At 40.4% G+C, this 18327-nt stretch overlaps 1 protein-coding gene across 1 annotated transcript; it reads right to left on the minus strand.

The window, feature by feature from the left end:
- Positions 1 to 958: 958 nt before the first annotated feature.
- On the minus strand, positions 959 to 16065 carry slc14a2 (solute carrier family 14 member 2). The gene is made up of 9 exons (XM_088335061.1): positions 15994 to 16065; positions 12478 to 12643; positions 10962 to 11151; positions 10746 to 10874; positions 8320 to 8512; positions 6679 to 6826; positions 2473 to 2607; positions 2354 to 2403; positions 959 to 1903 (listed from the first exon to the last, which is right to left on the minus strand). Exons 1-9 carry the CDS (start codon positions 16015 to 16017, stop codon positions 1520 to 1522), a joined length of 1419 nt encoding a protein of 472 aa, XP_088191187.1. The 5' UTR covers positions 16018 to 16065; the 3' UTR covers positions 959 to 1519.
- Positions 16066 to 18327: the final 2262 nt, after the last annotated feature.

The following is an 18327-nucleotide window of genomic DNA, read 5'->3' on the forward strand; positions in this document are numbered from 1 at the left end:
AATGGGGATTATAAGGAAAAAAAGGCTTAAAAGCAAGATGGTGGACAAACATGCCAGTTCCCTCTAGGTAAGCCTCGTGTTATCAACTTCAACTTTCAACTTTATCATACAATATACTACACGCAAAACATACAGCACATATAAAATTACTTCCTCTTCCCTACATGCAAACATGAAATTGTTAAGGCACAATAATCAAACAACAAGGTAAAAAAAACTCATACAAAACAATACACAAGGTTTAGAATTTAAAAACATATTCAAAGTATAAGCAGAAATCTAAATAAAGCAGTTTTGCATTGATTTGGCAGAAGGCAGAGAGGTGGAAGGGGCAAGGCAGGGAGATAATTCAGAGTTCTAAGAGTCTGATGGAAGAAACTGTCCTGCTTGTTCTTGCTCTGAGACTTTGCAGTCTTTTCACTGATGTCATCAGGTTGAAGAAGTTATGTAATACAAGAAAAAAAATTCTCGTCCTTCGAGTATTCTAAGATGCACATTTCTAATACAGTTCATATATTTCCGCTTATAATTACGATTGATGGCGGCACGGCGGATGAGTGGTTAGTGACTTAACCCCACAGTTCGAAGGAGTCAGGTTAAAATTCAGCTACTAGGCCTCCCTGTGCAGAGTTTGCATATCCTCCCTATGTCTGCATGGCAAAACATGCATAGCAAGTTCATGAGTAGGTCCAAAGTGAACAGTTGACACCCAATTCAGGGTGTCCCCTGCCTACTGCTTGAAAACAGCGCCCCTGTGACCCTAGTTGAGGATGACCAGTTCAGAAAATGGATAGATGGATTCACACCCTCATGTCTTGTTTTTGGGGGAATATTCTGGGATTGTGTTGGACGCGATAACATTTAAAGCTTAAAAAATGCTGAAAGGTTTGGCATTTATGCAAACCTCACCGGACGTCACTGTTCGCGTGTGCATTCATACCAGACAACGACATGGCACTCTGCTTTGATTTTCATTTATTTATAAAAACACTAACCCCCGCAAAATTGCTCTGGGGGTTGTATTAAGAAAATATTTCACACGGCATGAAGTACATAACTAAAAAAAAAATAATAATCAAGACCACTGGATAAGGGCATTGAATGAAAGTTACAAAAGGTTTAAAATACAGGGTTTTAAGCAAGCATAGTAACAGTACAGACCAGACGTGACATGTTATTCCCTTGCAATGCCTAACTTCATGATAATATGTACAACCTTTAAATTGCATGCAAGTAATAAGTATCATTGGGTGGCAGTTGGAAAACGCCCTATTTTGTATTCCTTCAAAAATCATGTCCTTGATCCTTCAGAAGTTACTATCCGGATGTGTAGTGTAGTTATGCATCCGCTCGATAACTCACACAGTACTCACTGGCATGCAAAATGACGAGGGATTGTGTTTTGGGCGTGGACCAACTCTTACAGAGTTGGAATGGAACGAGTCAAAATGAGAATTTCAGAAGTCAATCCTAAATAAAGTTATGACATTTTGACAAAATGGTCCTCTTTTACTTTCGATTATAAATTATTCTCAAGTCCCTCAATTGTTAATGTGGTTTGTTCCTCTCCAGTCTGTCTTTGTTCTCTCTCGGCTTCGGGCTGTAAAACTCGAAGTGTACTGTTGCCTTCTTCCATTGCGCTGAGGGCGAGCCTCAGTTCTTCTTTTTCGTCCCGAATCTCCTTCTCCTCGAGAGCTTTCTGCTGCTCCTCTTTATGTTTTCGCTCTTCCTCCAGCTTCTCCTGCTTCTCCTCCTTCTTCATTTTCCAGTACCAGGCCAGGTTTTTTTCTGGATAGACCACTTTGGCTAGTGGAAGCTTAAATATTTTTTTTGTTTCTGTGGTGATGAGCAAAAAGGTGAGCGCAGAGAGACAGAAGGGCCATGTGCAGGCTGGGAGACCAAACTATGGCGGAAAAATTGTTTGGCACTCATTACTGAGGAAACCTGAATGATTTTTTTAATATGATATCAATCAGGCATGAAAATGGGTCGTTGGTTCAAAAGGTGAGTAGATTGTGGAGGAAGAATGTTCCGGTATACTTTACAACCAAACAATATATTGTTTATTATCTTGGCTAAATTTAGCCTCAAGTCGCTTGTCTCAGTTACTGTAGGGATTTATTCCCTATATCTAGCTTGCTTCTGAACAGGCTAAGAAAAAGGCGAAGCTCATCCCCAGAGATACATCTGGCAATTCTACTGTATCGCATGTGAAAAATTCTTAAACCCCTCTACCCCTATCAAAACATTTGCTCCTTGGATTTACACAATTCCGGTAGGTCACTTTTTTTTGCTTCAAAACGGTGAGGGATTTTCATGCCTGATTGTTTCATGGTTTATTTAGAAAACTTACCACGGACATGATGTTGGAAATGGCGGAGCCAAGGTATGCACAGAAAAAGCCTGCAAATGGGAAATTTGATTATAAAGCATGATCAAACCTCAAATATTAACATGGCAATGCCAACTCACCACAAGTAATGGCAAGCAGGTGCACTTGCCAAGTGAGAGCATAAAACATTCCACCAATGGCGATGCATGCCAGCACGCAGTTGTATCCCCACAGGCCAAAATAAATTGCGCCAAATGGAGCTGCCAAAGCCAGGCCTGCACAGCAAAATGCAAATCACAAAAAACCTCTGATGACAACAACATTTACTTCACCCTCTTGCAACATTTAACATTGGTGGTTTTAAAAAATACTGATATTGCGTAAATGAACGCTCTGTAACCTCGTCCTACCTCGAAGATGTGGAGGTGTTAGGTATGGACCGTGTCGACAGTTGTTAAGAAACATTCTCCCAGTTTCAATGATTTTTCCCTTGATAGTCTTACACAGATGGTCAGTCGGGCCAAACAAACTACTTGTTGATCCGTTTCCAGCTTTTTGATGAAGGATCTGTTTGGGATCTGTTTGGGATCTTAGGACCATCAGTTTTAAATATTATCAATATATCGTTATCCTCGGGTATTGTTCCTGTAGCCTTCACGTCTGCCGTCATCAAACCCACACTTAAGCGACCTAACCTTGACCCAAAGAGCCAAGGTAATTATAGGCCAGTGTCAAATCTGCCATTTTTTTGCAAAATTACTTGAAAAGGTCGTTGCACAGCAGCTAAGTGACTTCATGTCAGAAAAAAACCTCTTTGAAACTGTCCAGTCAGCATTTAGGGCAAATCACTCTACTGAAACAGCCCTTGCTAAAGTACCCAATGATCTCCTTTTAGCAATAAATTCCAGTGCCTCATCAATGTTACTGCTGCTGGATCACAGCGCTGCTTGGATACTGTCAACCACAACATATTACTTGTTCGTCTGGAATGCATTGGTATCTCAGGAACTGTACTCTCGTGGTTTAGGTCCTACCTGTCAGACAGGATGCAATGTGTTAACTATGCCAATCTGACCTCTAAACACTCTAATGTCCCCTGTGGTGATCCACAGGGCTCTGCACTTGGCCCCTTTCTTTTTAGCTTCAGCTTGGTGACATTATCCGCAAGTATAATATTAGTTTCCATTGCTATACAGATGACACTCAACTGTATGTGCCACTGGAGACAACTGGACAGTTAAGTTGTAGAAATCTGGAGGCTTGCCTTACTGAGATTCAAAGATGGATGGTACTTAATTTTTTACTCCTTAACCCAGAAAATACTGAAATGTCGATTATTGGTCCAGCTCATTGTCGCGAGTTGCTTTCAAACACTGCCCTGAACCTAGACAAATGTATTATCACTTGGTCAAATGTCTAGGTGTTATATGTGATCCTAATCTGTTGTTTCAGTCACACGTGAAAAATATTACTAGAATAGCTTTCTACCACCTCCGTAATATTGCGAAGATTCGTTCGATGCTGTCCCAATCAGATGCAGAGGTTTTAATTCATGCGTTTATTACTTCTCGGCTTGATTTCTGTAATGTATTGCTTTCTGGTCTCCCGATGTCTAGCTATAAAAGTTTGCAGCTGGTTCAGAATGTGGCAGCTCGACTTTTGACTAAGACAAAAAAGTTTGAGCATATTACCGGTACTCCTGTATTGGCCAACTTGCATTGACTCCCAGTCCAATTAAGATTTGACTTTGAGGTTCTCTTATTAACATACAAATGTTTGCATGGACTTGCACCCTCTTATCTCTCTGATTTGGTTTCCCCCTATGTTCCTGCACGGAGCCTCCACTCGGAAAATGCCGTTCTACTTGTGACTCAGAGAGCTAAGAAGTCTGCAGGCTAGAGAGCATTCTCCATCTGGGCCCCGGTGCTATGGAATGCCCTGCCTCCGGAGATAAGATCTGCAACCTCAGTGGAAGTTTTTAAATCTAGAATGAAGACACACTTCTATTCCAAAGCTTACGATTGATGCCCACCTCATATTTTGTATTGTCCTGTCTTTTTCCGACTGCCTGCCTGGTGGTGATACGAAGTAGAAAGACGATTTGAGATGAGTCAGCGGACCAGCGTCTGACTTGAAGCATGTCAACGCCTGCGTTGACCAGCTGGCAGAGATGGGAAGCTGCGTCGTGGCCGTCATAGACTTTCTGGACTAGTTTACAGGCTGGGGGCGTCGTTGCTGTCATGCACTTTCCGGACAAATTTTCAACATGGTACCTAGTGTTTACTATGTTTGTGTACTGTAATGCTAAATCTATTTCATCCTGGAAGCGGGATAACCACTTGTGAACCCTTTTCAAGGTTTCTTTTTTCCTCACGCTGAGGTTTTGAGTTTTTCCTTGCCCGCATGTTGGTTTAAGATAAGGTAAATGTGTCATTGTAATCCTGTTCAGTCCTTTGAGACATTTTTTTGATTAAGGGCTATATAAATAAATGTGACTTGACTACTGCACTTCAGGGATATCAAACTTAGTCTGGCTCTGGGGCCAGATCTAGACTTTCGGTTCTGAGGCGGGCCCGATCAGTAAAAGAATATTAACTCAAAGTATTTAGCTTTGTTTTTTCAGTATTTTCATGTAATTTTATCTCATTTAAGACCTGTTTCTAACCTGTCCTTTTTTCTAAGGTTTTAGGGAAAATGTTTCTCGTCCTTTCTTGAGGAAAACTCTGTCCTTGAGAAGTTCCAATCCAGGTTTAGATCTTGTCACTATTTAGGGTGCACAGTGACAATTGCTCTGTCCATGGATGCTAAGCACCCTGTTGTTTTTGTGCTTCTCGACCTCACAGCAGCCTTTGACACGGTGGACTATGCAGTCCTATCATGTTTAAGTAATTATGTCTGCATCCATGACACTGTATTAAAGAGCTTTTTCATATTTATCCCGTAAGACCTTCTCGGTCACGCTAGGGTGCCCCTTTCCTTTTCCATTGCCCCCCTCTCTCCCTGGGGTGTTCCGCAAGTATTAATTCTTGGCCCTATACTATTCTGGTTGTAAATGTCTATTGGGTCAATTATTGCCAGGCACAACCTTTTTTTTTTATTGTTACGCAGACGTCATACAAATCTATCTGCCCGTAAAGCCAAACAATAACGATCACTGTTTTTTGTTTTACTGTATTGTTGATATTAAGCAGTGGTTGGCCCGAAATTCTTTATTGAAACAAAAACAAATACTGTGATGGCCGGCCTCTGCACCCAGTCATCTAGGTTGAGTTCAACCTTCAGAGACCTCGGTGTGACTTTTGAAAGTCACCCCGTTTCGACAAGCATAACAATGTTGTCAGTACAAACTTCTTTCAGCTACGTGTTCTAGCAAAAGTCAAATTGTTTTTAAACCATCCTGGCTAAGCTCGGTAGGTAGGATTACTGTATTGCAATGCACTTTATGTTGGCGTATCACAGTCGCCTATCAGTCGCCTTCAACTTGTGCAGAACCCTTCTCCCGTCTTTCAACCAACACCAGCAGACTTTTGCATTCTCTACTGTTTTGACTCCCTTCATTGGCTCCCTGTCCTTTTTAGAATTGATTTTTTAATGTTTGTTTTTAAACTTCTTAACAGCCTTCCCACTTATTTATCTGAGCTTTTAACTGCTCGCAATCCTGGCAGAGGTATGTGGTACAAGGACCAACTCGCCCTGGAAATACGCTGGTCAAACACTGGGGTGACCGAGCCTTTTCTGTCGCTGCCCCCAGGATCTGGAATCAGCTCTAGGTCGAGTTGCGTCCTATTTCTGACCTGGGCCTTTTTGAATCCAGGCTAAGAACGCAATTCTTCAGGATGGCTTTTAATACTATTTAGAATGAAGTTGCTTTTTTATTTTATTTTTTTATGTTATTCGATCCTGGTGTATTTTTATTGTTTTATTGTCCTTTACTGTTTTTAATTCTGTTTGGTTTTTATTTTTTGCTTCTCTTTTTTACTGTAAAGCACTTTGGTACGCTGAAATAATTGTTTTACAGCGCTGGTTAGATAGAGTACATTCACATTTACATGTTTGGCATTGAATATGCCAACTGGTTTATTTTAATAGTTGCAGTTTTATACCTGAACCAACACACCACGCTATACAAACTCAAAACTTTTGAGAGCATTTGGTTTGCATTCATTTAAAAAAAAACATATCTTTTGATAGAAATGACCTTGAGACTTGCTTCTTATTTTAACATACTCAGAAACATATGGCGGGCCGGATAAAATCATCCATAAGGGCGCATCCGGCCCGCGGGCTCAATGTTTGACAGACCTACTGTATTTGCTTGGTAAAAAAGTGTGCATCCCTGAGCTTACCAGAAAGCATGCCGATTGTTGAGCCTAAGACAGCATGGGCACATGTGATGGGGGAGGAGATGAAGAGGGAGAAGATGAAAATGCCTCCGGTCCAAGGGTTGTCACAGCCATAGACCTGGCCTACCCCCACAGGCACAGACATGAACAACTGAGGAAACATTGTCAAAGATTAAGAAAATCAACCCAGGTTGCTTAGCTCTGCAAGGGTTAGGGAAATGGGGTGTTAGTACCAGTGACATGCAGTGAGGGGAGGCAGGTGAAGCTGTGCCTTAACTGTCATCATGGATTAATGAAATAATAATATTCAAAATATTTGAGTCCAGACTACAAGCCACTATGTTTTTTCTACCTTTTAAACGCTGTGCTTCATAATACGATGCGGCTAATCTTCTTTTTTTTTTTCGCAAGGTGGATGTTTACGAGGGTGTCGGCCATGACTAAGGAAGCATTCTGGGCCCTTCCAGAGGATCTCCCCAGCTGCACTCTCCGCCCCATCCTGTTATGCGGAGCTATGACTCCCTACACTGGCCAAATTTTCGTCATCTAATTAATGACGCGTATGAATGGAGAAAAGAGATTCCCACTCTCCTTTATAAAGTCAGAATGAGATCTTGGCAGAATCAGTGGGAAAATGTCTAAGAAAAGTAATACATTGCACTGCAATTAAGAAACTCATTTGCAGATTATGCCCGCAGCTTTCAATCTTAATCAACTCGCGCAGGAGTTAATAGTAATTCAATTGGCATTAACATAGAGGGAGGAGTATGTCAAAAACATTCTCAAAACAAAACTCAACGGACAGAAATGATTAAAATTCAGAAACGCCTACAATCGAAACAGCTTGTATACATGCACAGCCATGCGACTGATCTTGAGCTCTCCCATTCCTTGCGCACAAGACAAAGTGATGAAGAGGAGACCGAATATTGCTACTGCTCCTCAATTTATACGACTGACTGTAAGACGCACATAAAAGTTTCTTCAAACTGTGCAGCACCCTATCGTGCAGTGCGCCCCGTGACTCGTGTAAAGCAGCTGTTAGAGACCAACTCGGAGGTCTAAGTGCTGGGTGCGCGCCTTCAAGACTTGGAGGTCTTGGGTTTAAGCCTTTGCCTAGTCAAAACTTGTAAATATTATGCCTTATTCCGCATTGGCCACAAGTTTTCCACAAGCAGATGAGGACACGGTACGTCAATGATTGCGAAAGCGCCCACAAATGCTTACGGCCGAGCACAGGGCTGGGTAACCCGGTCCTGCAGAACCGCACGTCCTGCATGTTTTGGAGGTTTCTCTGCTCTTCTTTCTTATTTCACTTCACAGTTTTTAAATGTTATTTTTCAAAATTGCTGAATTTTCACATTATATTATGAATAGTAGTAATCCAATGAATATGCGATGTATTACTGTGCTGCAGATGCAGAGTGAGGAACACAGTTATCTTGCCTCACGGAAGAGTGCAATAGTGAGACAGTGGATTAAGGTAAATGAAGGTAAGAATTTTTTTTTCCACTGCTGCACTTGATATATAGCTTTCTTGTTTTCCCAATCAAATGATGATTAAGATGTAGATTAATTGATCTGTAAACCTGCTTCACCAGACACGAACCGCACGTCACTGTTTAGTACTCTCTTTGGGATTACCTTGGCAAGATCGATTTCCTCCCAGGTGATGTTCGGCTGCTCAGTCCGAGGTTGGAAGAGAACTTGGGGAAAGTGGTGGTTGTAGTGGCCTGTGGCCACCATGTGGAGGCAAACAAGGATGTTGAAGGGCAGCGTGAAGACTGGTAGATCCCAACGACTGTTAATGGATGCCAAGGCACTGGACAAAATGGGGCTGAAACAAAACCTCACATTTTTTTAAGAGTCTTTTACAATTGGAAGCTGAAATTGAATTGCCTTTTAGCTGTAGTCTTTTTATTCGGGAGATTTCACATTCACTTTGATGAATAGGAATTAGTAACTGTACATGCACAAGACTGACTAATTAAGCATCGTTACCTTGTACATAGTAAAAAGGCCACTCCTAAAAAGCAATGCTTCAAAGACACCATTGCCACCTCTCCTTTGGAGGAATGTATTTTGTGTTGTTTTTTTTTATCGGTGTATGAGTGTATGTGTGCACATTCTAAAGCGCTTTGCAAAGTCCTCAGTTACTTGAAAAGCGCTATATAAATGCAGACCATTTTCCATTTTTAATTCTTGCATCTTCAACAATATACCAGCTAATTCATCTATTTCACAATTCTCTAGTTAGATTCCACTGTTGTGTTTTTATTCATTCATTCATTTATATGTCAATTCTTTATTCATAGTACCTAACACATGGTTGTGACTTGACGTGTTGGGACTACCTTCTTGGGATTTCCTCCTGAAACGCGTTCAATCAATTTTAATGAATCAGTAGCTAGAACTATATGAGGAATCGTGGTCTTTGCTGGCGGGAATGGTGCAAAGCAAGGGTGGTAATAATGTTTTTATTTGGGATCTCAATGTGTGTTTCGCTTTGTTTGTTTGTTTGTTTGTGTGTCTGTCCACCGAGAAAAGGGGGAGGGGTTTAGATAAGACCACAATCTTTCACAGGCAGTCTGGTATGTTACCCCAGATGTGAAAACTGCCACAATAAAGCTGACTAAGCAGCTTTTATAGAATGACATTCTGCTCTCCTAGCCAGAACAAGTTTGACCAGAATGGCAATCTTTTACAACCAATCAAGTAGGTCACTCTAAAGGAATGCCCCTGGTTTCTCGGTCAACGTGCATGGTGCTCTAAAGGTCCAAATCTAATCTAGTCCTTCATTCAAGACAAGTTAAGTCATGTTTATTTGTATAGCCATTAATCACAAAGAGTGTCCAAAGGCTGCACAGACCACAGATTATTGCAAACCACAGACTATTATTACACCATCCCCTCATCTAAAACCTAAAACTTACATGAGGCCAAGGAAAAACTCAAAAACCTCAACATGAGGAAAATGAAGAAACCTTGAGAAGGGACCGCACATGAGGTAATCCCCCTTCCAGGTTGACCAGGCTGCAATGGCTGTTGCAATTACGAATAATACACAGATATTGTCAACATGAAATATAGGTCATTCATATGCTATCGAATAGAAGTGTGTTTTAAGCCTAGATTTAAACAATTCCATTGAGGTTGCAGATCAAATCTCAGGGGGAAGAGCATTCCACAGGACTGGGGCCCGAATGGAGAACGCTCTCGAACCTGCGGATCTATGTAGTGATGGTAAAATGAAGCCCCATAAAGCAGTAAAGGATGCTGGAAAATGCTCCACACACACCTAGGAGCTTCAAGTAGATTCATTTCCTCGACTACGCTATTATGTGGACAGAAAAAAGTATAACGTGCTTAGTGCATGCAAAAATACTAAGGTGTAAAATATGCTCTGAATCCCAAAAATATATTTGAAGAGTGTATTAGGAGAGTGTTTTGAGGTTTTGGGAGTCTGGGCATTTGGGTTGGCCATGGTCCCAAAAAATGTTTGTGTGTGTTTTTTGCTACTTTTTCCTTGTTTGTGTATGTGTTTGTCTTGCTGTCGGTCACCCCTCTCGAGGGATATGACCAGGGTAGATAGATAGATAGAACAGCGTAAGAGTGTATCATTAATTCTTTTGGGTGACTTTGTGCTTATGCAACAAGTGAAAAAGTAAAATAAGGAGTTACAATAAAAAGCTTATTCAATTGTATTTAAAAAATAACATTTTTCCCTGGATAGTTACTTTCTGAGTAACGTGCTACTTTTGCTGTCAGTAATCTGAGGAATGACTGGGTTACATTTTAAATGAAGTAACATCTTAGTGTCCAACGCTGATGAGCAGAACTTGTAGTCTGTAACTGACGATAAATCTAACCTTAAATGCCCAAGTTAGACACTTCAATCAGCCTCTTATTTGGCTCGCGTACCACGTCAAATATATCATGAAACCGGTCTGGTTAAATTTTGTGGATGATGAAGATATACAATTCTTGGCACGTGAGAACCATACCTGGATGTGTTTCAATACTGTTTTTTTGACTTCAGCCTGTCAGCAAGTAAAGTATGAAAATCTTACCACATCATGGACATGAATATGTTGGGCAGCAGGAGCCACCAGTACCAATCGCCCGCATTTGAGAAGACAGCCATCAACAAGCCTACGAGGATACCGTTGTAGCCGTAAAGTCCTGCAGCAATTGCACCCCTAGTTTTACACAAAAACATCCTCTATTTTAAAAAAATACAGAGAGCTTTCAGAATTTCAACACTAATGCTGACTGTGCTCACAAACCTGTTTTGTCGTAGAACTAGGGCTGAAATTGTGGCAAAAAGAGTTCCCACAAATCCGTTCAGCGCCCACCAATAATTCTGCAGGATGAGGCCGGCGAAGATAATGAGGCCACTCAGCGGGTTGTTCACAAACATGACCTGAGCAGCACCACGTAAGACCCAGTCTAGCAACTGGAGCAAGAAAAACTGTTCTGGAAGACAGTGCAGGTATCATTTTGATTTTATCTTATGTTTGCCCAAATATTATGATACCTCAACTATCATGCCAAGTGTCACAGGTGATCTGGAGCATATCGTGGCCTACTTTGATAAAGAGGCAGAGATTGACCTACATTTCAATGAAGCGTTGATATTAAGATAGAGGGAATCCTCGTTAGCATACTGTACATTATCCGTTCATTGAAAAGTGAAGGAAGGGTTTAAGATTCAGTTCAATGAAATTGCATCTTTTAAACCTGCTATCAGTTTTTCTGCATTATCGTCGTGATATTGGTGGTCCATAATATTACTTAACAAGATCTTTTGAATTTCTTATAATATTATATCTTATGAACTTTGAACAACAGTATGCTGATTACAGGTGTTTCACAATAAATCTGAATATTCCACTTACAATCTACATTTTACGTTTTTTTGTTTGTTTCTTCCTTGCTCTCTGGAAACAATGCATTGTATAGAACATTTTCACATGTCCTGTGAATTTATGGAGTGAGATCAGACAAGATATTATTTACTTCTTGTTTCATTCACTTGTTACCACACACCATTAAACGGTCTTTACTTTGTTCTAAGCTGTGTTCTGATCAATTGTTTGGCGGGATGCTTCGAGTCTTATGAAACCACCTGCAGAAGCAAGTGTGGACGAAGGACTGGTGTGAACTGGAGCCTTGGGAAATTTTCCATTTACTTCTGTGTTCCACCCCTTTGGTATATGAATAATCACCAGCCATTTTGAAAGCACATCATTACAGCTGTGTTCTGTACTCACAAGCCCAGAAGATTCAGTTTTTTTATTTCTTTTATGTTGATTAAGACTTTAAACTGCTCTCTCCCATCTCATCTGGTCTCACCATCCAGATGTTGATTTGAATATGCAAGTATATGGAAAATAATCTCCTCTCTCAATAACGATGTTCCTTGTACTTTAAATGTATGGAGTGGGACCAGACCAGATGCAATGGGACGTGATACTAGGCATACAAATTAGTGAGCCATGACGGCCCGACAAGAGCTAGTGAATATTGCTAGCTTATCCTTACACAATAATATATTTGATATTATGTCTGAAGACAGTACTTGCTCGTATGTAAATTAAACTGTGGATATACAGTTCCATAAAATTATAATTTTGAAACATGGACATAATGTCACGCTATTCAAAATATAAATACTGTATATCATACAAATCATCCATTCTTTTCAGTAACCAGATTATGGTATTATGGAGCCCTTCCCAGCTGATTCCTTTCGAAAATATTTGCTTCTTTGTAATGTGTCAACCATTGGGGTTAACTTACTTTCCATCCACTTTGCAAAGATGGCCATATCTCCTGAGAAGTAGGAGATCCCCATCAGGAAACGAGCCTTGGCCTTCTGCAAGCACATAGGTGGCGCCTTCTTGGTGGGCACATCTGCCTCCTTCTCACGCTGTAAATCAAGTTGTGCCATCAGGGGTTGCAATTCCTGCAACGGTTAAACATTTCTCTGTTAAGTTGTACAATCGGAATTAATCGCATTGTATTAACTTTCACTGATTCTATCATTTAATCAGATTCCTTCTGGAAACAGAAATTTTGCTGATTGAGCTTTCTGATTCTATCTTTTTACCTGTATTTTCAGCTCTATAAGCTGCACACCCAAAAACCTTTATTGATATTTTCTTTGTATATATTTAAGGCGCAGTAAGGACTATTTTAGGATCTGGTATGCCTCCTTCCTTAAGAGGGCGCCAACCAGGTTTGGAACTGGGCAGAGGTATGTCCAACCACCACACACCTGTTCCTAATTATTCTAACTCTTTGTAATGACATTTTGGGCAGGACACTTTGTCAAGTTTTTTTAATTCCACTGTCATTGCTACATCAGAGTTCGGACATTTTGTCAGCTGTTTGCGCCCATTTGCTTTTTTTGTTACTTTGTACGTGTCACGGAATGGAAGGGGTGACCGGACCAGAACGGAGGCAGGAAGGGAGAACTCAATTGTGTGACGATCAAAAACTTTTATTTACCAAAATAAAAGTTGTCCAAAACTCAGGGACAAGACAGAACAAACAGGCTTTAACAAAAACGTGCAAACACAGGCTTCTTCCAACTCAACTAAACAGGACAAGGCATAACAGAACGGACAATGTGTATACAATGAGCCAGCACCCGCAAAACCCACAATCCAGCTTTAAATAGCAGACACGCAATTAGTTGAACTGCTTCAGCTGGTGCCCAGGGGGCGGGGCAGACCGGTCGCCAAGGCGACCATGACAGTACGTTGCCATTACACTGCCACACCCTTTTTTTATTTGTTTCTGGTTACTTGATTGGACAGTTTGTTAGTAATTATGAATACCTGCATTTGTTTGTTACTTTGTTCTTTGCATCTGCTTTTCCATTTCTGACTTTGTTTCTGGTTTGGACATTGTCAGATTTGATTTTGTTAGAACATGTCTTCTGTTTAGTGACCCTTGTCTGTTTTTTGCTTTGTTCCTGGATTTGTAATTAAATACTATCCTTATTTTGAGCACTCCTGCCTCAGTTCCTGTTGCCCTTCCTATCGTTCTAACATGCGTGAGTTGCACAAAGAAGTACTCTATTTGTGCAATAATTGATCAGTCAGAATGTATCATTGATCCCTATTGCATAACATTGGATGCAACGGGAATCAAACCCGAGTAAGGGCGGAAAGCATGCCATAACCAAGAACACTAGGGATACTAAAGACAAATGAAAAAGCATAAAGTTTTATCTCATAATCACATTATTTTTAGTCGCGGTACCAAATTGTTGATGTTATTATTGCAGGGGTGGTGAACAAGTTTGGCACAAAGAGCCTAAAATTTTAACTGTGAGAGTCAAAGAGCCACACCGAGCACTGACCGGCATTAGACGTAACCTACGCAGATGATTGGCAGTCAGTTATGTGTCCGGAGCAGCATAAAAACAACAAATCTGCCAAATTAATTTAAAAATATTATTTCTCATCTCATCTCATTAGCCGTACCGCTTATCCTCATTAGGGTCGCAGGGGGCTGGAGCCCATCCCAGCCATCTCCGGGCAGTGGGCAGGGGACACCCTGAACTGGTTGCCAGCCAATCGCAGGGCACACGGGGACAGATAACTCCCTCACTCATTCACACCTAGGGACAATTTGGACCGGCCAATTCACCTGAAATGGAATGTGGGAGGAAACCGGAGTGCCCGGAGGAAACACACGCAAGCACGGGGAGAACATACAAACTCCGCACAGGAAGGCCGGTAGCTGGATTTAAACCCACACAGAAGGTTCCCACAACCTCAGAACTGTGCCGCACACGTGCTAACCACCGCGCCGCCGTGTTGCCCAGATTATACATATATATTTTTTTAATTGATCAAATTTTATTAAATCAAAATTATTGAAAAAATAAATAAAATGAAATAACCCGACCAGTCAAAACATTTTCTGGGTGATGAAGTTCCAAGAATTCAGAGACTTCATGGAATTTTGCCAAGACGACAAACTCCGCACAGGAAGTCTGGAGCTGGATTTGAACCCACGCAGGAGGTTCCCATGACAGGAACTGTTCCGCACATGCGCTAACCCCTGCGCCGCAGTGCTGCCCAAAAACGTATTTATTATTTATTATTAACTGCGATGGATTCAAGTTTGTTTTAAAAGGGGAAAAAACTAAACATGAAACGAGGCAAAAAGCCACAGTATATAGAAAATATGATGAGGCAAAGAGCCGCATTCTTATTGGACAAGAGCCGCATGCAGCTCTAGAGCCGCGTGTTCGCCACCCCTGTATTATTGGGTCGAGCTGCAAGAATATTGTCAGACATTGGACTTGTCTGTGGTACAGAAAAGGTTGAAGACCACTTAAATACATTATTGTACTGGCAACTTGCAAAGTCTGTACAAAGCGCACAGGATTCTGAACTGAATGAAGAAAAAGCCATTGAGAGAAGTAATTCAGTTGTCCTGAAAGCATGGCTGTACATCATAATGTGATAATAAGATAAGACATCATGCCTTTTTATTTGTATACCTAGTGCAGTGTTTTTCAACCTTTTTTGAGCCAGGGCACATTTTTTTACATTGGAAAAATTTTGCGGTATACCACTAACCAAAAATGTTGTAAAATGACACTGAACAGTATGTTTAATTGCAATATAATTTATAATACCCCCAGTTTTTACAGCACAGACACTTGACAATGACATCGTATTTGCAGAAAATGAATCACAAATGTTTTATTAAATTCAAAATTTTAAAAAGTGACATTGGATAATATCTCACGGCACACCTGACGAGCTCTCACGGCACAGTCCTGTGCCGCGGCACAGTGGTTGGAAATCACTGCTCAAGTGGATAGGATCAGGCGCTTGTCCCACCGCGATCTGGGTTCCATTCCTGTTGCATTCAATGTTATATAGATGTGGTGCCCATACAAGTGCCTTCAGGTTCGATCCCCGTTGTCACCATAATAATACAATAACATTTATTGACTGAGCAATAATGGTACATAGATGGTAAAGCTTACCCAATTTTACATACAAGGTGCACCAGATTATAAAGCGCACTTTCAAATTACTGGCCAAATTGGGGGTTTTGGTTGCGCATTATAATCCGGAAAATACAGTAATCCTTTTTGCCAATTTTAGGCGTATCATTTCCTTCTTAGAATTTGTGCAAAATGATAGAAATGAGATACGAGCTTAGTGCCTATAACCTTGATCCATTGAAAAAAAAAGTTGGTAAGGAGTAGTTTAGGTATATATTAACCCTTTTATTTTCAGAAAAATGACTCAATCAACACTTTTATTATTGCAATTCTCTTACCTTAGTCAAAAGTGATCCTGGCATATGCTCAAATGGTCGATAGCTTCATGTCCTAGAGACTGTCCTTGTGACAAAATGTTCCAAATGTTTTTAAAGCCTTGCATCGAAAAGCAACTCCTACTTTTCTTCTCCACCTCTTACTTTTCATCACTGTCTCCATTTGCTCATCCCTCGCCGCCTAATCTAAGATCATTTCCGCCCCTCCCGCATCCTTTCAACAAAATATCTTCAATAATGAAGCAGTACTGTAGTCACTTTTGTTAGCTTTGTTGAGGTTGCAATTTACAGATCATTTTCAACAATAACTCAGAGGCATAAGCCAACTAAACAGCTGCTTAGGGTCACCAAGAGCAATTATCTTATATACAATTAGATATATCAACTTTTTTGTGTGTGAGTGATGATTATTGATATGTACTAGCAAGTATATGTTAATTCACAAAAGATATAATAATATGATGTTAACATGGACTAGTTTCTGTTTAATTGTTTTAGGTACCTCTGTTCATTTACATATGTATTTAAGTAGTACTGTATTTGCAAGATTTTAAATCCAGCTTTTGTACATTTGTTGTTGCAGGTAATTTCACACAAAAATATTTATTCTACTTTGTTTCATGAACTTCTGTGCATTTAAATATTTCTTAGAGTATTTGTTTTTAAATGCGGTTTGTGTGCATTTGTTGTTGCAGTTAAAACAAAGATTGTTTCTGTTACCTTGTTTGAGGTACCTCCTGTGCATTTATATATGTATTTAAGTATTTGTTTGAGTTTAATTTAGTAATTTAGTTTTTACATTTGTTGTTGTATTTAATTCAAACCAGAAATAGTAAGGAGGATTGGGTTTGCAGTGAATCGTTGGTTTATTTTGTCACAAATAAATGGTCTGGATGACTTTCAGTATCCCATTTTGTACTCACTTTTAATATTAAATCAACCCCTTATAGTTGAAATTCAAATTATAAACCATAAGTAAAACATGCCTGGCTGCCCTTCGAGGTTTTATGTATTCAAGTCAAGTCAAGTCATATTTGTTCGTACAGCCCTTCATCACAAGATGTCTCAAAGGACTGCGCAGGATTACAATTACACCGTCCCCTGATCTTAAACCAACATGCGGGCAAGGAAAAAGTCAAAACCTCAGCACGAAAAAAACAAGAAAACCTTGAGAAGGGTCCTCACAAGTGGTAACCCCCTTTCTAGGATGACCAGGGTGCAATAGATTTCGCATTGGTTAACAGCACACAAAACAAAGTGAACTTCAATAAAATAAAACTATGGATAATATGTTAAAATGTGTCCAGGAAATGCATGATTGTTGTCAGCAGATTTTTTTGACTGACTTAACAATAACGGTACAAACATAGTAACGCAGAAGTGGGTAGTAACGGAGTATATTTACCTGAGTAAGTTTTAGGAAATTTTGTACTTCTAGGAGCATTTTTAAATACTTTTAGTTGAGTAAATTTGTAAAGAAAAAACGGTACTTTTACTCCTCTATATTAGGCAACATTGAAGTCGTTACTTCGTTACTTAATAAACCCCTTCCACATAAGTACGTGTCTGGCAACACTCAATAGACAACACTCAGAGAAGTGCAAGAGAAAAACAAGCTGCAGGTTGAAATATGTCAACTTGATGTTGCCAAAGCCAGGTGCATCTCACAAAGACACTGTACTTGCATTTATTTCTCTCTCTCTCTCTCTCTCTCTTTCTCTCTCTCTCTTTTCCACTCCTTTTCTCCCACTCTGTCTCTGTTAACTTCCTTTTTTATCTCTTCATACCCTTCGCGCTTTCTTTTCTCTCCTTCTGTTCGCGCTTTCTTTTCTCTCCTTCTGTCTTTCTATTTCTCTTTGGATTTCTTTCTTCCTCTCCCTTTCTTTTCCTCCTCTCTCACGACTTTTTATCTTTTGTTTCTCACGCTCTCTCCCTCTCTCTCTTTTTTGTTCTTTGTCCCGCCTTCCCTCCTTTTCCCTCCCTCCTTTTCTTTATCTCTCTTTTTCTTTCTCTTTAATATACTAGTCTGGCCCCCGACAGAATGTTTGCTCTATCGTGTGGCCCCCGAGTTAAAATGAGTTTGACACCCCTGGTCTTGACGGAGACCTCCGGCAGGCGCTACCATGTTTCACCAATCAAATGTAGCAGCCTCATCACGTGACCCCATTCAACCTCAGCGTTGGGAAACATTGTTTAAACAGATCGAAAATGTCGCTTAGCAATACCGAATATGAAAACACAGAAAAGGAGGTGTTCGAAAACCTGCTCTCACATCCAACGCGTGTTCCCCTTAAAAAAGGTGCCAAACACCAGCGACAGCATCCAATGTCTCTGTTG

Source organism: Urocampus carinirostris, chromosome 5, assembly GCF_059441175.1.
Source record: "Urocampus carinirostris isolate Australia breed hairy pipefish chromosome 5, RoL_Ucar_1.0, whole genome shotgun sequence".
In the NCBI taxonomy this organism is placed as follows: domain Eukaryota; kingdom Metazoa; phylum Chordata; class Actinopteri; order Syngnathiformes; family Syngnathidae; genus Urocampus; species Urocampus carinirostris.

What these genes read in the sequence shown, in the direction of transcription:
- slc14a2 (XM_088335061.1), bottom strand. Translation starts at nt 16,017, where the DNA reads ATGCCAGGATCACTTTTGACTAAG. An exon ending in CAGGATCACTTTTGACTAAG is followed by an intron (nt 12,644 to 15,993) that starts GTAAGAGAATTG and finishes TAACCGTTGCAG; the next exon opens with GAATTGCAACCCCTGATGGC. An exon ending in TTTCCAACATCATGTCCGTG is followed by an intron (nt 1,904 to 2,353) that starts GTAAGTTTTCTA and finishes TTTCCGCCATAG; the next exon opens with TTTGGTCTCCCAGCCTGCAC.